Here is a 20,488-nt window from a genome sequence, read left to right as displayed (position 1 = left end):
GACATTGGTATCTCATGTTATGGTGGCGTATGCAAAATAGGTAAACTTTGAGCACCTTTATCTCTTGAATGTTTTGGCATCTAGGTCCAAAAAGTCACTTTGAGTACTTCTACAATGGGCAAACATTTATGGAAAGTTTTGTTCATATCAAAAGCGGTGCTGTCAAAAAGTTATAGAATTCAAGTGGATTTACCCAACTGTAAGCAGGCTCATAGAGAGACTCCCTCTGCAGTTCAACATGCAGTTCATTACATCAATCTCCACTGAACCATGTTGGATGAAAAAGAGTGATGTCCACTGACTAACCCGTTCCAGAAATAGACCTTGATGGCCTCATGGTGAATCACCTCTCTCCACTGCAGCAGCAGCAGATGTCCAGTTAATGCCAAATTAAATCAGAGCTCCCATTTGTAAGGCCAGTTGTTGTTCCTGGACCATGTCAAATGTAAAGAGGGAGGAAACGCTTCAAGCCAGCAGAAGCTGATGTGGTCGCTGTGTTTTGTGTTTGGCATCATTCAAGTGCCACTGATATAGGACTAAGGCTATCCATCTATTGAATGCTATGGTTGGTTTTCCCCTGGTATATTTGAAGCATACAGGACTAGGCTTTTGCTATTATCATATAAGCCCTAGTACCAGTTCTCCAATAGCATTACTGTATCTGTCCCCTCTCTCTCCTCTGGCTTGTGTTGGGGCTTGTGTTGCGCTGATATGCCAGGGCTGAACTGTGTTCTGTTCTCCCATGACCTTCAGCGGAGGCATAACTGTCAGTCTGTTTGTCAGCTCTGCCTCCTAGCTGATAGCCAGGGACCAAAGCCCTGACCCCTTCTCATGGGCTGCAAGCAGGGCATGTGTGCGTGCAAAAAGAGATCTCTGGGAATTGATGCAGCAAAACCCATGATCAATTATGAATATGTAAATGCTAATTGATTCTATCAAGGATGTACTGAAGTACATTAATACTGTGTTTAGGGTTGCACTTTTTGGGGAATATTCAGAGGTGGAAACTTTCCGTGGGAATATATGCAAATTAATATTAATACCATTTAAATGTAGATTTTTTTTTTGCATTGGATATATTTACCATATCATATGGAGACAGAAACATAAACCTTTTACCTTATCATAAGTAGACATATTTGCAAATGATTAAAAAAAAAAAATTCAACAATTTACTTACAAATTGAACTGTTAATTAAATTAGTTGACTTCACATGTGATGATTTCACTGAACAACAAGAAAGGGAATATTGAATGATCCCCAGTGATCCATCGCATCTCCCAAAAATATTTTCAGCGTACATCTGTAAAATGATACCCAAAGCTTTAGTTTCTAGGCTGTCTTCCTCTCATGCTTCCATGTCTTCTCCCTGGACCTCCTGTCATGAGAATGTTCAATCCCAATGATAATAACTGATAATCAATAGCTCTGACCAATCCCGAGATCTGTAAGACCATGGGTTTAATAATAATTAGTCAAAGAATCAGCCTATGCCAAAAGATAGTACAGTTTATTCACGAGAATGTTCTGAAGTCCATTATACAAAGACATCCATTTTATAGCTGCGCACATACTTCCACACAAACAGTACATATCCTACGCACATACATACACACCAACAGTAGGTATCCTATGCACATACATACCACCAAACAGTAGGTGAGTTTTATCCTTCTCCATAGTTCTCACCACTGTGTATCACTACCCAGCCGACAGTTCCATTCCCCCGAGATTAGGGGAACCTTGAGAAGTACTCCCTATGCTATCATAAATTTCTCAGAGTCCTAGACAGATCGGTCCAAACACAGTTGAATTGTTCTCGGGTTTTTTTCGGCACACACATACAAGTTCAAATCCTAAACTACGCCTTGCTCAGACAGTGTGTTTTTCTACTATACAGATACATTGTTAATTCGGACTAAAACCACACGCGTCATCAGATTATAATTGTATGATTCTAATCAATTTCATACATTATAAGGTTTCAGAGTGGAATTATGTAATCATTATCTTTCAACATTTAAATTATTTTATCACCTCCTCAATGTCCTGTCACTTTCCAACCTTGTTGAGGATGGCTGGTCAAAAAGCCTAAAATGGATGGCCACCAATTTTTCAACCCTTGTATTGGTCCGTCTGTTGCGTGCTTTGGTGTGTTTGTTCCCAAACAAGGACCAGTTGTGCTCTGAGGCGGCTGATGTTGGTGGGATTTGGAGGATGATTGAGGGAACGGGAAAGAACCTCAGATCCACCAAGTCCCTTCCACCAAGTGGCTGATGCGATATGTTGGCACGACTGCCATATTGCATCTCCATCCCAAAGCCCTTGCTTGGAAGTGTACTTTGCCAGACTGCCAAGAACCTTGCCCTCATCCAGACCAAGGTGGCAAGACACGGTAGTGATGACACCATAGGCCTTGTTGATCTCTGCACCAGACAGGATGCTCTTGCCAGCATACTTGGGGTCCAAGTACACTGTGGCATGTAAGGGTTTCAGGCAGAAGTCTTCATGCTTTTGATGCATTTCAGAACTGTAGTTTCCTCTTCTTGGAGCAACAATGAAGTGGGCAAGGCAGTACGGATTTCTTCTCTTACATTTGCAAGCAGAGACTGAACATCAGACAGGATGGCATTGTCTCCATCAATCCGTACAATGTCTACTGCTGTAGGTTTCGGGAGTTTCAGGTTTACCACTCTCTCCCAAAATATATCATCCAGGAGGATCCTCTCGACAGACTGTGATATGGCCATTTCTTGGAGAGACTCCTTCCCCTCCAGGAGACTGTCAAACATGATGACAACACCACCCCGACAGGTGTTGCTGGGAAGCTTCAATGTGGTGCTCTTATTCTTCTCACTTTGCTTGGTGAGGTAGATTGCTGCTATAACTTGATGACCCTTCGCATACCTAAGCATTTCCTTGGCTCTCTTGTAGAGGGTATCCATTGTTTTTGTGCCATGATGTCCTTGAGGAGCAGATTCAATGCATGAGCAGCACAGCCAATGGATGTGATGTGAGGGTAGGACTCCTCCACTTTAGACCAAGCAGCCTTCATGTTCGCAGCATTGTCTTTCACCAGTGCAAATACCTGCTGTGGTCCAAGGTCATTGATGACTGCCTTCAGCTCACCTGAAATGTAGAGACCGTGTCTGTTGTCCCTTGTGTCTGTGCTCTTGTAGAATACTGGTTGAGGGGTGGAGATTATGAATTTAATTATTCTTTGCCCACGAACATTTGACCACCCATTAAAGATGATTGCAATACACTCTGCTTTCTCTATGATTTGCTTGACCTTCACTTGAACTCTGTTGAACTCTGCATCCAGAAAATTAGTAGATTAAGCATGTCTGGTTGGAGGGGTGTATGCTGGGCGAAGAGTACTCCGAAATCTCTTCCAATACACATTGCCTTTGAGCACCAGAGGTGAACCAGTTACATATACAGCTCGAGCAAGACATTCATCAGCATTTCTCTATGTTCCTCCATTGAGTCAAAAAACTTCTGATTCCAGAAGGACCATGAGCTGTTGCTATCGATAAGGTGTCTGATTCATCATTTTCACCTTGAGTAGAAGTGGAGAGGAGAGACTTTTGTCAGAGGTTGCTTGTTGTGAGCGCTGAGGGAACTTTATGTACTTGGCCAGATGATTCTGCATCTTTGTTGCATTCTTCACATTTTGGGATTTGGGACAGTATTTGCAAATGTGCACAGCTTCGCTGCAGTGAAATGTCTCCACACATCAGATAGTGCCCGTGGCATTTTCCTGTAAAGATTAAGGGGGGGAAAAAATTAATAATTCCATGTACAGATAAATAGTTAAGCAGTTAGATTAAACAACTCCTTTGTAAGATAAATGTTTTAAAATGAAACCTGTATGGAAACAGGTGAATTAACACTCCTCAGTTAGCAGGCTCAAGCTAGCTAAAACTAGCAGAAGTTAGAAAGTTAGAAATGATTTAAAAACAATTTGCTGTAGGATACTATTTACTAGTTAACAAAAAATATATATATATATTCACCCCACTCAGTATTGTAATCAAAACTTACCAGAAAGCGTGTAGTCCTTGGCTCAGACAGTGTAGTGGTGTGGGCTCAATAGCATCTCATTAGTGTGCAAGATCTTGAGAATCAGCTGCACATGTGATGGAAGCATGCACTGTGCATGCAGAGAGTTGCAATTCCATTGAATTGGGGACAGTTCAACCAAAATATGCCACAAGACCTAGAATTGCCTTGTGTATCCCACAAAAAGCGTTCATTGTTATAAGCTAACTTTTTTAGATGAATTTAAGCAAAATTCCCCAAATTCCCGGGCTTAACTTCCCATGGAAACATTCCGGAAAGTTTCCAACCCTTTGCAACCCAAGCTGTGTGAGTGTGTGGTGGAGGGCTGGCTGCTGTATGTCTCATCCCCTATGCAAGTGTTCAAAGACCAATTTATGAACAACAACATGGGTCCCTGACGGACAAAAGCACCACTGCAACAATGGCACAGGCGGCAACATTTTGGTATTCGACCAGATAGCCGTTCGCTCACACCTGACAGATGTTCTGGGAGCTTGGTAGTTTGATTAATCTTGGTGACCTTGCTGTGTGGGATGTCATCTTTTAAATGCCCGAGTACAGCTGTGATGTTGAAAGCTTTCTACTCACTAGTCCCTTTGTGTTCCGACAGCACAACAAGGCCCAGAAAGCAGAGGAGCATGGCCCAGCAGCAGTCACCATCGAGGCCAGTCTGGGTGAGAGGACGCAGGCACAGGCTCGCCACGCCAGCCAGACACCCCCCAGCAGAAGGGCCCAAAGGGAAGGTAAGCCAGTGAAGAACACACAAGTGTATACACACACACCCACCCCCACAGTGTTACAAATCCCTCACAGTCAATTGGGAAGAAAATTACAACTGTATGCACAGCCCCATATATTTAAACTATTATTACTGTGAAGCAGTTCCAATAAGACTGTACAGTATGTGCTAATCCTCTTCCTTCTCTCCTCACAGCCGTGCATGTAGAGAAGATCGTGTTGAAGGGGATCTTACGGAGGAGGACAGACAGGGAATACAATTTTGTGGTATGTTCCCAGTCATTGCAGTGTATTAAACGTACCTTTTCCACTGGTCCCACTGATGCTACCAATGATTTGGTCGCACCAATTGTCTCATATAAAAAAAACATGATCATTGATAATGACCTGGCCTGTGTCCCATAATGTGCCTGCATTCCATACAGAACCAGGCTAATCATGACTAGACATTTTTTTTATTAGCATGCCCTTGTGTTCTTACGCTGATTTTGATAGATTTACAGCAAAGAAAAGAAAGTGAAAAATGTATTTATTGCAGATTTCAAAGTGCCATGTGTTATTTTCTGCTAAATCCTCTAGACGGTAGAATTTTAGAAAACAATATTTTTTTCATCTATGTCTACAACAATGCTTAAACCACATCAGGGAACAATTTGAGGTCTGGAAAAAACCTGAGAAATGTACATTTTGTTTTCTGTAGTTACCCTTTAACCTTTCTGGCGCAGGCGTTCCACTAGCGACCCACCTCGACAATATCCTGTGAAATTGCAGAGCGCGAAATTCAAATTACAGAGAAATAAATATTTAACATTCATGAAAATACAAGTGTCATACATCAAAATAAAGCTTAACTTCTTGTTAATCCTGCCGCTGTGTCAGATTTCAAAAAGGATTTACGGCAAAAGCACACCATGCGATTATCTGAGGACAGCGTCCCGCATACAAAAGCATGAAAAACATTTTAACCAGGCAGGTGCGCCACAAAAGTCAGAAATAGCGATATAATAAATGCCCTACCTTTGAAGATCTTCTTCTGTTGGCCCTCCAAAAGGTCCTAGCTACATCACAAATGGACATTATCGAACAAAATGACTTTCTTTATATCCCCAAAAACTCAGTTTAGCTGGCGCGCTTCATTCAATAATCCACCAAAATGCGGATTCAAAATGCATACAAAATGAATCCCAAACGTTACCAATAAACTTATCCAAACAAGTCAAACAACATTTATAATCAAACCTAAGGTGCCATAATACGTAAATAATTGATACAATTTAAGACAGAGAATAGTATGTTCATTACCGGAGATAAACAACAAAGAACGTGCTCTCATCCACACGCATGAAAACACTACAGCCAAAATGTGAGCCACTTAGAAAAACTACAAATTCTAGACTAAAATGAAAGACTGTTGACATCTAGTGGAAGCCCTAGGAACTGTAATCTGGGAGGATTTCGCCTCATAATAAACATGACAGCCATTGGAAACAGTGGTAGGCTGAACTTTTTTTTTTTTAATGGTTTATCCTCAGGGTTTTGCCTGCCATATCAGTTATGTTATACTCAGACATTATTTTAACAGTTTTAGAAACTAGAGTGTTTTCTATCCAAATCTACCAATTATATGCATATCCTAGCTTGAGTAACACGCAGTTTACTTTGGGTTTGCTTTGGGCACACTTTTCATCCGGACGTCAAAGTACTGCCCCCTAGCCCAAAGAGGTTTTCAGGTGTACCCTTTAACAGCCATACTGTTGTTTGACTAGCTGTGTTTCTGTAGCCATAGGTGGCGCGTGAGTTTCAAGTTTGGAGAAGAACATTTTCACCATAAAAATTCACCTTTTATAATAAAGGATCACCACATTTGCATCACATTTGCATTAGCGCATTTGCAGACTTCTGTAAGATTTCCTAATGTGATGACTATATTGGATAGTCATAATTTAGGCTAATAATATAACTCAATCACTGTTCGCAAAAAAAGACTGTTCAATGCATGCTTGAGCATGTAGTTATGTTTCTTGGCCTTTGATAAACACATTTCATTCAATTCTACTACACTATATGACTGGAGACATTAGCAGAATCTTTTTTAATATGACTAAATTACAGGGTAGCCTATTCTGCTGATACTGACAAACAGATCAATAAAAACGACATTGTCTGATCCATTTAAGTAAGTACTACTTAAGTAGTTTTTTGGGGTATCTGTACTTTACTATTTATATTTTTTTCCTTTTACTTCCTAAAGAACTACATTCCTAAAGAAAATAATGTACTTTTTACTCCATACATTTTCCCTGACACCCAAAAGTACTCGTTACATTTTGAATGCTTAGCAGGACAAGAAAACGGTCCAATTCACACACATTTTCTATTAAGGTATCTATACTTTTACTCAAGTATGACAATTACGTACTTTTTCCACCACTGTGTTTCTGCCAGGTAGGCATAGGCTACTTTGTAGTTCACTTTTAATTGCATTTCCATTGACCCAAAGATGGTTAGGCTATCATTAGCATTGCTAACAACTACACAAAGTGGTAAACATTACAGTCAGGTCCATAAGTATTTGGACAGTCACACAATTTGCATCATTTTGGCTCTGTATGCCGCCACAATGGATTTGAAAGGAAACAATCAAGATGTGCTTTAAGTGTAGACTTTCATCTTTAATTTAAGGGTTGTGTCAATTTTTGTATGAGCCGTGTAGGAATTAAAACCATTTTTTGTACATAGCCCCCACCACCACCATTTTTAGGGGCTCAAAGTAATTGGAAAAACTAACAATCGTAAATTAAATTGTGAATTTTTATACTTGGTTACAAATCATTTGCAGTCGATGGCTGCCTGAAGTCTGGAACCCATAGACATCACCAGATGCTGCGTTTCTTCCCTAGTGATGCTCTGCCAGGCCTTTACTGCAGCTGTCTTCAGTTCCTGCTTGTTGGATTCAAGTCAGGTGATTGACTTGGTCATTGCAGAACATTCCACTTTGCCTTAAAAAGTATTGCATTGCTTTAGCAGTATGCTTCGGGTCATTGTCCATCTGCACTGTGAAGCGCCGTCCAATGAGTTTTGAAGCATTTGGCTGAATCTAAAGGAGATAAAATAGCCCTAAACACTTCAGAATTCATCCTGCTGCTTTTGTCAGCAGTCCCATCATCAATAAATACAAGGGAAGTAGTTCCATTGGCAGCCATACACTCCCAAGCCATAACGCTACCTCCACCATGCTTCACAGAGGAGGTGGTATGCTTCGGATAATTTATTTATTTCACCTTTATTTAACCAGGTAGGCCAGTTGAGAACAAGTTCTCATTTATAACTGCAACCTGGCCAGGATAAAGCAAAGCAGTGCAACAAAAACAACAACACAGAGTTACACATGGGATAAACAAACGTTCAGTCAATAACACAATAGAAAAATCTGTATACAGTGTGTGCAAATGAAGTAAGGAGGTAAGGCAATAAATAGGCCAATAGCGGTGAAGTAATTACAATTGAGCAATTTACACTGGAGTGATATGTGTCGACAGGGATGTGCAAGTAGAAATACTGGTGTGCAAAAGAGCAGAAAAACAAATATGGGGATGAGGTAGGTAGATGGTTGGATGGGCTATTTACAGATGGGCTGTGTACAGCTGTGGCGTTAGGTAAGCTGCTCTGACCGCTAATTAGTGAGGGAGATAAGTCTCCAACTTCAGTGATTATTGCAATTCGTTCCAGTCATTGGCAGCAGCAGAGAACTGGAAGGAAAGGCGGACAAAAGAGGTGTTGGCTTTGGGGATGACCAGTGAAATATACCTGCTGGAGCGTGTGCTACGAGTGGGTGTTGCTATGGTGACCAGTGAGCTGAGATAAGGCGGAGATATACCTAGCAAAGACTTATAGATGACCTGGAGCCAGTGGGTTTGGCAACGAATATGTAGTGAGGACCAGCCAAGGAGAGCATACAGGTCGCAGTGTTGGGTAGTGTATATGGGGCTTTGGTGACAAAACAGATGGCACTGTGATAGACTGCATCCAATTTGCTGAGTAGAGTGTTGGAGGCTAATTTGTAAATTACATCTCTGAAGTCAAGGATCGGTAGGATAGTCCGTTTTACGAGAGTAAGTTTGGCAGCATGAGTGAAGGAGGCTTTGTTGCGAAATAGGAATCTGATTCAAGATTTAACTTGGGATTGGAGATGCTTAATGTGAGCTTGGAAGGAGAGTTTACAGTCTAGCCAGACACCTAGGTATTTATAGTTGTCCACATATTCTACGCGTCCAGAGTATTGATGCTAGTTGGGCGGGCGGGTGCGGGCAGCTATCGGTTGAAGAGCATGCATTTTGTTTTCCTAGCATTTAAGAGCAGTTGGAGGCCACGGAAGGAGTGTTGTATGGCGTTGATCCTCCTCATCTGGAGGTTAGTTAATACAGTGTCCAAAAAATGGCCAGATGTATACAGAATGGTGTCATCTGCGTAGAGGTGGATCAAAGAATCACCCGCAGCAAGAGCGACATCACTGATATATACAGAGAAAAGAGTCGGCCTGAGAATTGAACCCTGTGGCACCCCTGTAGAGACTGCCAGAGGTCCGGACAACAGGCCCTCCGATTTTACATACTGACCTCTATCTGAGAAGTACTTAGTGAACCAGGAGAAGGAGTCGTTAGAGAAACCAAGGCTATTGAGTCTGCCGATTTAAGAATACGGTGAGCAGTTCCTTCCCTTCTCCATACTCTTCTCTTCCCATCATTCTGGTACAAGTTCATCTTTGTCTCATTTGTCCATAGGATGTTGTTCCAGAACTGTACAGGCTTTGTTTTTTGGCAAACTCTAACCTGGTCTTCCTGTTTGTGAGGCTTATCAATGGTTTACATCTTGTGGTAAACCCTATGTATTTACTCTGGTGAAGTCTTCTCTTGATTGTTGACTTTGACACAGATACGCCTACCTCCTGGAGGGTGTTCTTGATCTGGCCCAACTGTTGTGAAGGGGTTTTTCCTTCACGAGGGAAAGAATTCTTCTGTCATCCACCACAGTTGTTTTCCATGGTCTCCCGGGCCTTTTGGTGTTCCTGAGCTCACCAGTGCATTATTTTTAAGAACGTACCAAATAGTTGATTTGGCCACACCAAATGTTTTTGCTAGCTCTAATGATGGCTTGCTTCATTGGCAGTTACAGCTCTTTGGACTTCATTTTGAGGGTTAACAGCAACAGATTCCAAATGCAAATGTCATGCTTGAAATCAACTCTAGACCTTTTATCTGCTTACTTGTAAAATAACTAATGAGGGAATAACACACACCTGGCCATGGACCAGCTGCCAATTGTCCAATTACTTTTGGTTCCTTTAAAAGGGGGGACCACTGTGCTTGTAATTTCTACACCGTTCCCCCGATTTGGAATGTAAATACCATCAAATGTTTTTAATTTCAACTCTAACATGCTATCTAGCTTTGCTAGATAGCTAAAATAATAGCTAAAATAATAACTTTGTCAATGTCCAAATATTTATGGACCGGACTGTATAGGCCCTATTCGCACTGCACACACACACACAGGCAATCCCGTGCCATTGTTTCCTCTTCAGAAAGTTGGTTTATTTTCGGCCAATTGCACATTACTGTTTGAATAAATCATGAAAAGGAACAAATGTAAAAAAGTTTTTGGTTCACAATTAACGTGTCTAGGTAGAAAAAAAATCACTCTGTGTCGCATTGCCAAGTCAAACGGTCGCAAATACTACTGTTTTGGTCACAGTATCGAACCTTGCGTTGCTTGTGGAACAGCCAGTGCAGTGCAGTGGAGTTTCCTGTGAGTGTGTCCTGTGCCAGTGGCATTTGATAGCATGATTCTAGAAGCATTGGCCATAGAGGTCACTACTCCAGGAAAAAGAAGAACGGAGGAAGGAGAGGAGAGGAGAGGGGAGGGGAAGGGAAGGGAGTGTTACAGGATATATTTTCTCCAACGCTTCCCTTCGGCTCCTGAAATATTGAAAGAAATGTATATCCCTTTTTATTTCCATATTGACTTTCCCCCTCTGACTCGCTCACCCTCCTGTGTAGATAAAAAATAAAAGTGGTGCGATCTCTTGGGTTAAACATCCTGTAGTGTGACTTAAAGAGAGCAAAACATACTCTACACCGGGGAGAGAGGGGAGAGGTCATGCATGAGCAGATGAGCTCCCACATTTTCCAGCATTTTCCAGCAAAAAAAAAAAAGCGAGATTTAGAGTAGACAAACTTGGATTTCTTTGGCAGGGACATATACAGTATGCTACCATAAACAACAACATCTTCACTCCAAATCAAAACTCAAAACCTACAACCTGATTTTGGATGGAATTACCTGGAATGCTTCCTACACCCAAGGATTATTATTCTCAAACTATACAGCAAACAAACAGAAACCTGAAAACACCATCCAACCTGGAACTGAGAAACCTGAAAACACCATCCAACCTGGAACTGAGAAACCTGAAAACGCTCAGTGAAACCACCTGTCCTGATTTGTCATAGACGCTTGCTAAAAAAAACTTTCATGAGCACGCCTTCCTTCATGAACTGGCTTCTGTAAAATGGTATAGAATCCGCTTGATCCTTCCTCTCTGTGGAAGACGCTTGGACCTTCTTTTTTTATATTTTCAGTGGGATTGTTAACAAACACACCCCCATTAAAAAAATGAGAAATAAACAGGTTCAGCCCCTGGTTCGACTGTGATCTTGCAGAGTTACTCCACCTCAAGAATTGGATTTGGTGAAAGGCTTGGCACACGCATACTCAGGTTGACTGGCTCTCGTTTAGGCAAATGAGAAATAAGTGGACTCAGGCTATCCAGATGGACAAAGTTAGTTACTTTAGGGAGCAGTTCTCTCTCTGTGGGTCGAACCCCAAGACGTTCTGGAAAACGGTTAAAGACCTGGAGAATAAACCCTCCTCCTCACAGCCGCCCATGTACCTTAAGGTTGATGGTGTGGTTGTTACTGACAAGAAGCTCGTTAATCACCACTTCATTAAGTCAGGATTCCTATTTGACTCAGCCATGGCTCGTTGCCCGTCCAACATTTCCTCATCTCCCACCCCTTCTAATGCAACTGTCCCCTATGCTTCTCCCTCTTTTTCCCCTGCCCCGCTACAAAGTTTCTGCCTGCAGGCAGTCACTGAGTCCGAGGTGCTAAAGGAGCTCCTGAAACTTAACCCCAAAAATCCATCTGGGTCAGGACAGCCACGGGTTGTCCTTTATTTAAAGGGGGAGATCAAGCTGATCCTAACTGTTATAGGCCTATTTCTATTTTGTCCTGTGTATCAAAAGTGTTGGAAAAACCTTTCAATAATCAATTGATTGGCTTTCTTGATGTCTATAGTATTCTATCTGGTATGCAATCTGGTTCCCGCTCAGATTATGGATGTGTCACTTCAAATTTAAAGGTTCTCAAGGATGTCACCATTGACCTTGATTCTAAGCAATGTTGTCCTGCTATTTTTATTGACTTGGCCAACTATTTTGATACGGTAGACCATTCCATTCTTGTGGGCCGGTGTCTCTGAAGGTTGTTTGGCCTGGTTTGCTAACTACCCCTCTCAAAGAGTGCAGTGTATAAAGTCAGAAAATCTGCTGTCTCAGCCACTGCCTGTCACCAAGAGAGTACCCCAAGGCTTGATCCTAGGCCACACGCTCTTCTCAATTTACATCAACAACATAGCTCAGGCAGTAGGAAGCTCTCTCATCCATTTATATGCAGATGATACAGTCTTATATTCAGCTGTCCCTTCCCCGAATTTTGTGTTAAATGCTCAATAACAAAGCTTCCTTAGTGTCTAACCAGCTTTCTCTACCCTTAACGTTGTTCTGAACACCTCCAAAACAAAGCTCATGTGTTTTGGTAAGAAGTATACCCCTCTCCCCACAGGTGTGATTACTACCTCTGTGGGTTTAGAGCTTGAGGTAGTCACCTCATATAAGTACTTGGGAGTATGACTAGACTGTACACTGTCCTTCTCTCAGCACATATCAAAGCTGCAGGCTAAAGTTAAATCTAGACTTGGTTTCCTCTATCGTAATCGCTCCTCTTTCACCCCAGCTGCCAAACTAACCCTGGTTCAGATGACCATCCTGCCCATGCTAGATTACGGAGACATAATTTATAGATTGGAAGGTAAGGGTGCTCTCGAGCGGCTAGGTGTTCTTTACCATTCGGCCATCAGATTTGCCACCAATGCTCCTTATAGTACACATCACTGCACTCTGTACGAGCTGCAACAAACACTCAAACTGGACAGTTTTATGACACTCTTCATTCAAAGACTCAATCATGGACACACTTGCTGATAGTTGTAGCTGCTTTGCGTGATGTATTGTTGTCTCTACCTTGCCCTTTGTGCTGTTGTCGGTGCCCAATGTTTGTACAATGTTATGTGTTGCTACCATGTTGTTGTGTGATGTCATGTGCTGCTGCCTTGCTATGTTGTTGTCTTAGGTCTCTCTTAATGTAGTGTTGTCTCTTGTCGTGATGTGGGTTTTTGTCCTATATTTTATTTAGTTATTTATTTGTAATCCCAGCCCTTGTCCCCGCAGGAGGCCTTTTGGTAGGCCGTCATTGTAAATAAGAATTTGTTCTTAACTGACTTGCCTCGTTAAATAAAGGTTCAATAAATAAATAAAAGCAAGCGGGAAAGGGAGAGTGAGAGCACAGCCCTGTGTCAAAGACACCACTCAACAGCTGTGTCTGGGCCCAAGGCTGTCTTCTTTCAGCTCTGCTCTGAGGGGAGTGGGCCAGCCAGTTGGCTCTGGTGCTGGGTGTGATTTCACCATGCCTGGCTCCCCCGCCAGGCTCCAAATTAAACCGAGCTGCAAACCTCCCTCTTTATCTGTTAGCACTAGTAGAAAGCCCCTTATGTAGATCTGTTTGGAGAGACTGTTGTGTTCATGTCTTTCAGCTTATTGGGAATCACGTTTTAGGCCATTGCTTTTATGATCACACATCCAAAATACTACAGTTCTTAGTATATAATTATTTAGATTTTTATTCATCTTTATTTAACCAGGTAGGCTAGTTGAGAACAATTTCTCATTTACAATTGCGACCTGGCCAAGATCAAGCACATCAGTTCGGCACATACAACAACACAGAGTTACACATGGAATAAACAAACATACAGTCAATAATACAGTAGAAAAAAGACAAATCTATATACAGTGAGTGCAAATGAGGTAGGATAAGGGAGGTAAGGCAATAAATAGGCCATGGTGGCGAAGTAATTACAATATAGCAATTAGACACTGGAATGGTAGATGTGCAGAAGATGAATGTGCAAGTAGAGATACTGGGGTGCAAAGAGCAAAATAAATAAATACAGTATGGGAATGAGGTAATTGGATGGGCTATGTTATAGGTACAGTGATCTGTGAGCTGCTCTGACAGCTGGTGCTTAAAGCTAGTGAGGGAGATATGGGTCTCCAGCTTCAATGATTTTTGCAGTTCGTTCCAGTCATTGGCAGCAGTGAACTGGAAGGAAAGGCGGGCAAAGGATGAATTGGCTTTGGGAGTGATCAGTGAGATATACCTGCTAGAGCGGGTGCTACAGGTGGGTGCTGCTATGGTGACCAGTGAGCTGAGATAAGGCAGGGCTTTACCTAGCAGAGACTTGTAGATGACCTGGAGCCAGTGGGTTTGGCGACGAGTATGAAGCGAGGGCCAGCCAACAAGAGCATACAGGTCGCAATGGGGGGTGGTATATGGGTGACGAAACGAATGGCACTGTGGTAGACTGCATCCGATTTGTTGAGTAGAGTGTTGGAGGCTATTTTATAGATGACATCGCCAAATTCGACTATCCGTAGGATGGTCAATTTTACGAGGGTATGTTTGGCAGCATGCGTGAAGGATGCTTTGTTGTGAAATAGGAAGCCGATTCTAGATATAATTTTGGATTGGAGATGCTTAATGTGAGTCTGGAAGGAGAGTTTACAGTCTAGCCAGACACCAAGGTATTTGTAGTTGTCACAATGATGTAGTATACTGTAGAATACTATACTACACACTGTAGTATCCCACGAGCATGTGTAGTACTTAGTATAGAATGTTGTAGAATACTACACCAAAAAAATCACTGTGGTAAATACTACAGAAATGTCCTCACAAATACTACAGTCTGCAAAAACACAGCATTTAAAAAAAAATGTTTTAAACGATAATAAATACTGCAGTATTTAATTTGCATGTACCGTGCCCATTCCCATCTCCCATATCCCAATTTGTGCCACCTATAAGTGAGAAGCCTACATGCCAAGTATAGACCATATATTGTGTTCTCTACAGGTTATAGAAAAGAGCAGAAGCTCTAAACTCTCTGTTTACAACCCAGTTCTACCAACCTATAGATTATGGAACATTTGCTCTTTTAGTATTTCTCCTCGAGGGGAAAACCCCACTTACATGACAAAGATAATAAAACAAAAGCAGTTTAGTAAATACTACAGTATTTTCCCCAAAAACACTACAGTAAATACAAAAGTCTGCAGAAACACCACACTAATTACCTGTATAAATACTGTAGTAAAAAAAAGTTATATATTCTATAGTAAACTGTAAAGACTACATTATAAACTGGGTGGTTCAAGCCCTGAATGCTGATTGGCAGACAGCCGTGGCATATCAGACCGTATACCACGGGTATGACAAAACATGTATTTTTATTGCTCTAATTACGTTGATAACCAGTTTATAATAGCTATAAGGCACCTCGGGGTTTGTGGTATATGGCCAATATACCACTGCTAAGGCCTGTTTCCAGACACTCCGTTGTCGTGCCTGAAGAACAGCCCTTAGCCGTGTTATATTGGTCATATACCACACCCCCTCTGGCCTTATTGCTTAAGTATAATACAGTAAAAAAACACTACAGTGAATGCTTTAGTATTCCTACCATAGTATACACTATAGTATTTATTTATTTTTTATGTGGGAGGGCGCCTGTTTCTTATACAATGCAGAAAAACAAAATGATTGAGGACACTGCTAGCCTATCAAAACCCAGATAGAGTGGGTCTGTATTCTATCTCCTAGCGGACATCTCGTCTTGGTCACAACCTTCCTTCATGGTCTGGTGGGAACGATTTAGCAGGTTTTAAACAGACACCACAGCCTGGCCTCAGGAAGACCACAAAGTTAAGCTCTACCGCCAGTTTCCTTTTCAGATTATTTTGGGCTGGTTTGCTGAACGCTGGCATGGCCACAACAGTCAGAGACTATAATCCTGAATCGGTCTGAAGCCGACGCTGTGTAAACCATATACCTGTAGAGGAGGAATTCATTGTGTGTGACTGTGTGTTTTGTTAGTGCGGGGGCATGTTGGTTTACTCATCAACTAAGCCTATGTTGATACATGTGAAGATATTATTTGAGGGTAATGACTGTCCTGCTTTTGCCTTGGTTTTAGTTTTACGTGAGCTACAGCTCAACTGCTTTTGATGACGGACGATTTGTTGACTTGTCATCAGGGGCGATGGGCCAGGCTAGCATTGAAAACGCCACCGTGTATCCCTCCTGATCTTTTGCCATGGGCTCGTGTGTAAATAGTTACCCCGCAGTCGCCACTCACGCAATGGAACAAGGGCAACGACCTTGGAGCTGACTGGAATTCGACAAATTCCTATAAATGTGTGTGTGTTTGTTTGTGTGTGTGTGACACACCTCCTCGCGCCAGTACTGTCACATGTTTCTACCAAACAAGGAAACCAGCTAGGGTTCATACTGGCTTGTTTTTGTCAATGTGTTGTTTGTGATACGTTGTAGCTAGATAGGAGCCCCCCCCCCCTCCCCATGTTGGGTGTTTGTCTCGTAAAAATGCACAGGGGCTGCTCAAACTAAGGGAGGAAACATTGACAAGCCCTTCCCTCCTTCCATGTTATGTATGGAGGGGGATGACTTGCATTTTCCTCAATGTTGATATGGTTGAGTGTCCTTTGTGCCAGTCAGCTCTCTTGCTAGTGTCCCTGTCATATGGCCTCTGTATGTCCACAAAGTATTTATCCTGGCACAGCAGAGGTTATGTCCCTTAAAGCTAGGTCATACTGACCCTCATAATACAGTATGTCACTTTAGTCTTTGTTGTCAGTATATTGACTCCATTACCTCAGCAGGTGGTGCCATGGTAGGGCAGGGACAGACGGCAGGGTTTGCCAGAGAGAGGGGAGCAGCAGGAGAGAGGTGTTCCGCTGGGGGATTCCCTTTGTCTAGCCTGCCTGCCTGCCTGAGCCTAACCAAGCCAGGCCCCATGCCAAGCCCCCGTCAGCCCACCACCCCTCTTTCACCGCTCTGATCATGTGATTTAGCCTCTAATGAGGGATGAGGAAACACTGCTGCTGTGCTAGACACACACACACACACACACACACACACACTATCTCTCTCACTCACTCTGTGTCATAACTTCCCAGCCTGTCTCTGATGCTGTCCTCACCTTACGGCAGAGTGATGGGTGTTTGCAGAGATGAGTGACTAACGGACGGCTGAAGACTCCCGGACAGTCGGGCAGACGATGGTGTTAGGATTTTGCCTGTGGTATCAGCCCGGCTGTTGTTGTTAACATTCGCCAGATATTAATCTTTTTCTTCCTCATCCTTTGCCTCTTTTTGCCTGAGCAAGCAAATGTTGTGCAAATGTTGCTGTTGTGCTTAAATGCCCCCACCACACGTATCCTGTCTCGTTTTCCGCCAACAGCCATGTTTTTCTCTTTTCGCTCCAGTGTTGACTTGTCTGCCTGCCAAAGTTAACTGACAATTAGGAGTTTCATTTGGTTGCTGATTTGTCCGACCCTAACAGTGTAATTTTAAATGTAGCCTGGCTTCCTTAGTAGAACTAGTAAAAGGCTAGTAATGCTCAGTGTGTAATGTTGCTGTGTGAGATGGTTTAGGCTTACTATCTGGAGCATACTAGCAGAACCTAGACCAAGGTAAGCCTGCCACTCCCATTATTTTGCACATGCTAATGGAATTGCTAAACTGTACTGTAGCTAAGTAGAAAGAACATGGGGTTGCTGTCTGTTTTGGACTACTTTACTTTTTATTTTTTTTATGTAAATGGTGGACGCTCTTATCCAGAGCGACTTACAGGTACAATTATGGTTAAGTGCCTTGCTCAAGGGTACATGGGCAGATTTCTTTTTTTTACCTAGTCGGCGCAGGGATTCAAACCAGAAACCTTTTGGTTACTGGCCGAACACTAGGCTACCTGCCGCCCTTACTTTCAGGTATCCAAACAACGAGACTATTTGTATTGTGAGTAGTACTGGTATCTCTTTTAATATGGACTTCAGTAGCCTGTGATCATCCCCACAAAATTACAAAATATGTTTCTCTGGCCGACTCTGAATTGTTATAAAAAATATAAAAAAATTGCCTAGCGGTGTGGTAGTGAAGGCATCACTGCACCCTGAACTTGGCTTGGCATGGTACTAGCTAGCCAGACCTGCCTGCCTGCTGTGGCTACCGCCTGCCTGGAGACCAGAGGGTTTGCTTGCATCATCAACCCGCGTCACTTCAGTACACAGCCAGGTGCAGGAGAAACATTTGTGGCATGTCCCATCAATGAAATTGAATAGTCCTTCATTACAACCGATAGGGGAACATCCAAGTGTTTTATACAATCTATGGTCAAAGTCGTTTTAAGAGTGTTTGGATGTAACCCGGCCAGACAGTTTGTGCCATGCCGAGTGGAGAGAGATGTCATGGTGGTTTTAATCATCTCCTTTTCTAACCCACCCAGCCATCTCTGCGCTGCCAAGCACCTGTGTGTTCAAGTTTGAACCCATCCTTTTCCCCGTGCTCTATAACAGGCAGACTTACTCCTGTCATTTCTCCCCAGAGGTACATTTGGAGTGATATTATGGGTCTGGTTCTGGACTTGCTGGTAAACTGAGCCGACTCAGTCAGAATAGCCAGAACGGGCCGGGAAGCAAGGCAGTAAAAACTCATGGCTGGCTGGCAAAACCTGGCACCCTGTAAGCCTGTGTACACACACACACACACACACACCAAGAGACAGACCGGCACACGTACACACTCATTCACGCAGGAAAAGACACGAGCACACAGACACACCACACATCCTTGCTTTGTCACTCTCGTTTTGTATGTGAGAAGCAGAGTGATGTGACAGTACGGGTGTAGCCATCAGTTCCTCTGGGCAAAGAGTAGCATAGAGAGAGCAGGGCATCCACTGACTGCATTAGCAGCCAAGCCAGTCAGACCAAGAGAGAGGGGGACAACAGGCCTCTGCAACACTACACAGCCCAGGGCCCATATAGGCTCCTAGTGTTTCCCCTATATTAATTTAGCAGCTGTGGCCCACCGCTGCTAAATTGTTGCCAATATGTATATTTATGGCGGGCCGCGCTTTTAAATTGATAGTCGTTGGCTCAACGACTGGAAGTCTGCGGGAACAGCTAGCATGTCATTGCACTGACGCTAGTAGCAATGCACCCCCTGTACTTCACACACACACACACAAGTCAACAGGGAATGAAAGCGCGAGAGAAAGAGGACTAAAAGCTTCAGTTTGGCCACTTTGGTTTTAAATAAGGCAGTTTTATTCAGTGTGTAGTGATTTTTGTCCGTTCACTCCACACCACTGCCCTTTCAACATATAGCTTTGTAAAATAAGCCATTTTAATCCATGGCTTGTCACACAAAGCTTGGGTCAGTAAGTGGGGTTTTATGTGTTTAGTGAAACTGCCTTGTGAAAGGTAGGAAAAACAACTGATTGTCCCTCTGTGGACTTTACCCCTGGGACAGCACAGGACAGCCATGTGAGCAAGGCTCGCTTCTAGAGAAACCAGTCACTTTTACACTCCTATATTGACATTAACGGTTGCCCGATTTGCCCCGGGAAGGTAATCTAAGCAGTCGGGCTGGGGAAATTGTGTCCAAAAGATGACCGTTAATTCACTCGCGTTGACTCTAGTGTTCTATTTGTTAGTGTGCATTAGCGACTCAAAACAAAAAAGAAACCAAGCCACGGTCTTTTCCCTTCACTCACTCCATTTAGTTTCCGACCGCTCCATCACACACAAGTTCCCATTGCTGGGAAGCGGCATCGCGCTGGGAAACATCGGAAGCCATTTACTTTCAATGGAGGGAGAGCGAGAGAAGTGGAGTGGGCGGGGGGACCGTTGAGCGACACGAGCATGGTTTATGCCTTGTTCTTAAGGCATCTGAGTGACTCAAACATTATAACCAAATCAACAGGGGCCCTATGCCATGACATTTTTGGAATTTTAGATTCTCCCTGACTGTTTAGTTTTTATTTTGGTGATTGATAGTTCTCAAAGATGATCTCATTTCAAATATATTGCTCCATTATCTTTTCTGCACACTTTAAATATGGTTTGTCATTTTAAGTTTATACTACTAAATGCATAGGGGCTCATGCTTAAAAAAGGGAAGCAATTTAGCTTTCAAATGCTGCTAACTGTATGTCTCAACTACCACTATTAAGCAAATTACACCCTGTTAAAGCAGGAGTAAACGGTGAACAGTGATATTGATGAGAGACGCAGCTGTTTCCGTAACACAAAGTCGCGGCTTAAATGGTGCTTGTCATCCTTCACTTAGCAACTGAAGTGTTTTTCAGTTTAGACGAGAATATAGGCCTAAACATTTTGATTTCGTCGTCCATTGTGAACAGTGATACT

At 42.7% G+C, this 20,488-nt stretch overlaps 1 protein-coding gene across 5 annotated transcripts in view; it reads left to right on the top strand.

Annotated features, from left to right (window-relative positions):
* LOC109899375 (zinc finger CCHC domain-containing protein 2) overlaps positions 1-20,488 on the top strand; it is a 62,643-nt gene that overhangs the window by 10,652 nt on the left and 31,503 nt on the right. For all 5 annotated transcript variants that reach the window (XM_020494557.2, XM_031836134.1, XM_031836135.1 and 2 more), the window contains exons 2-3: positions 4,677-4,809; positions 5,001-5,071. In XM_020494557.2, coding sequence (XP_020350146.1) covers positions 4,677-4,809; positions 5,001-5,071 — 204 coding nt within the window. The remainder of the gene's footprint in view (positions 1-4,676; positions 4,810-5,000; positions 5,072-20,488) is intronic.

The sequence above is a fragment of the Oncorhynchus kisutch genome, linkage group LG11 (assembly GCF_002021735.2).
Source record: "Oncorhynchus kisutch isolate 150728-3 linkage group LG11, Okis_V2, whole genome shotgun sequence".
Taxonomy (NCBI): Eukaryota; Metazoa; Chordata; class Actinopteri; order Salmoniformes; family Salmonidae; genus Oncorhynchus; species Oncorhynchus kisutch.
The sequence above is the reverse complement of the archived record's forward strand: the minus strand, read 5'-3'. Positions and strand labels throughout refer to the sequence as shown.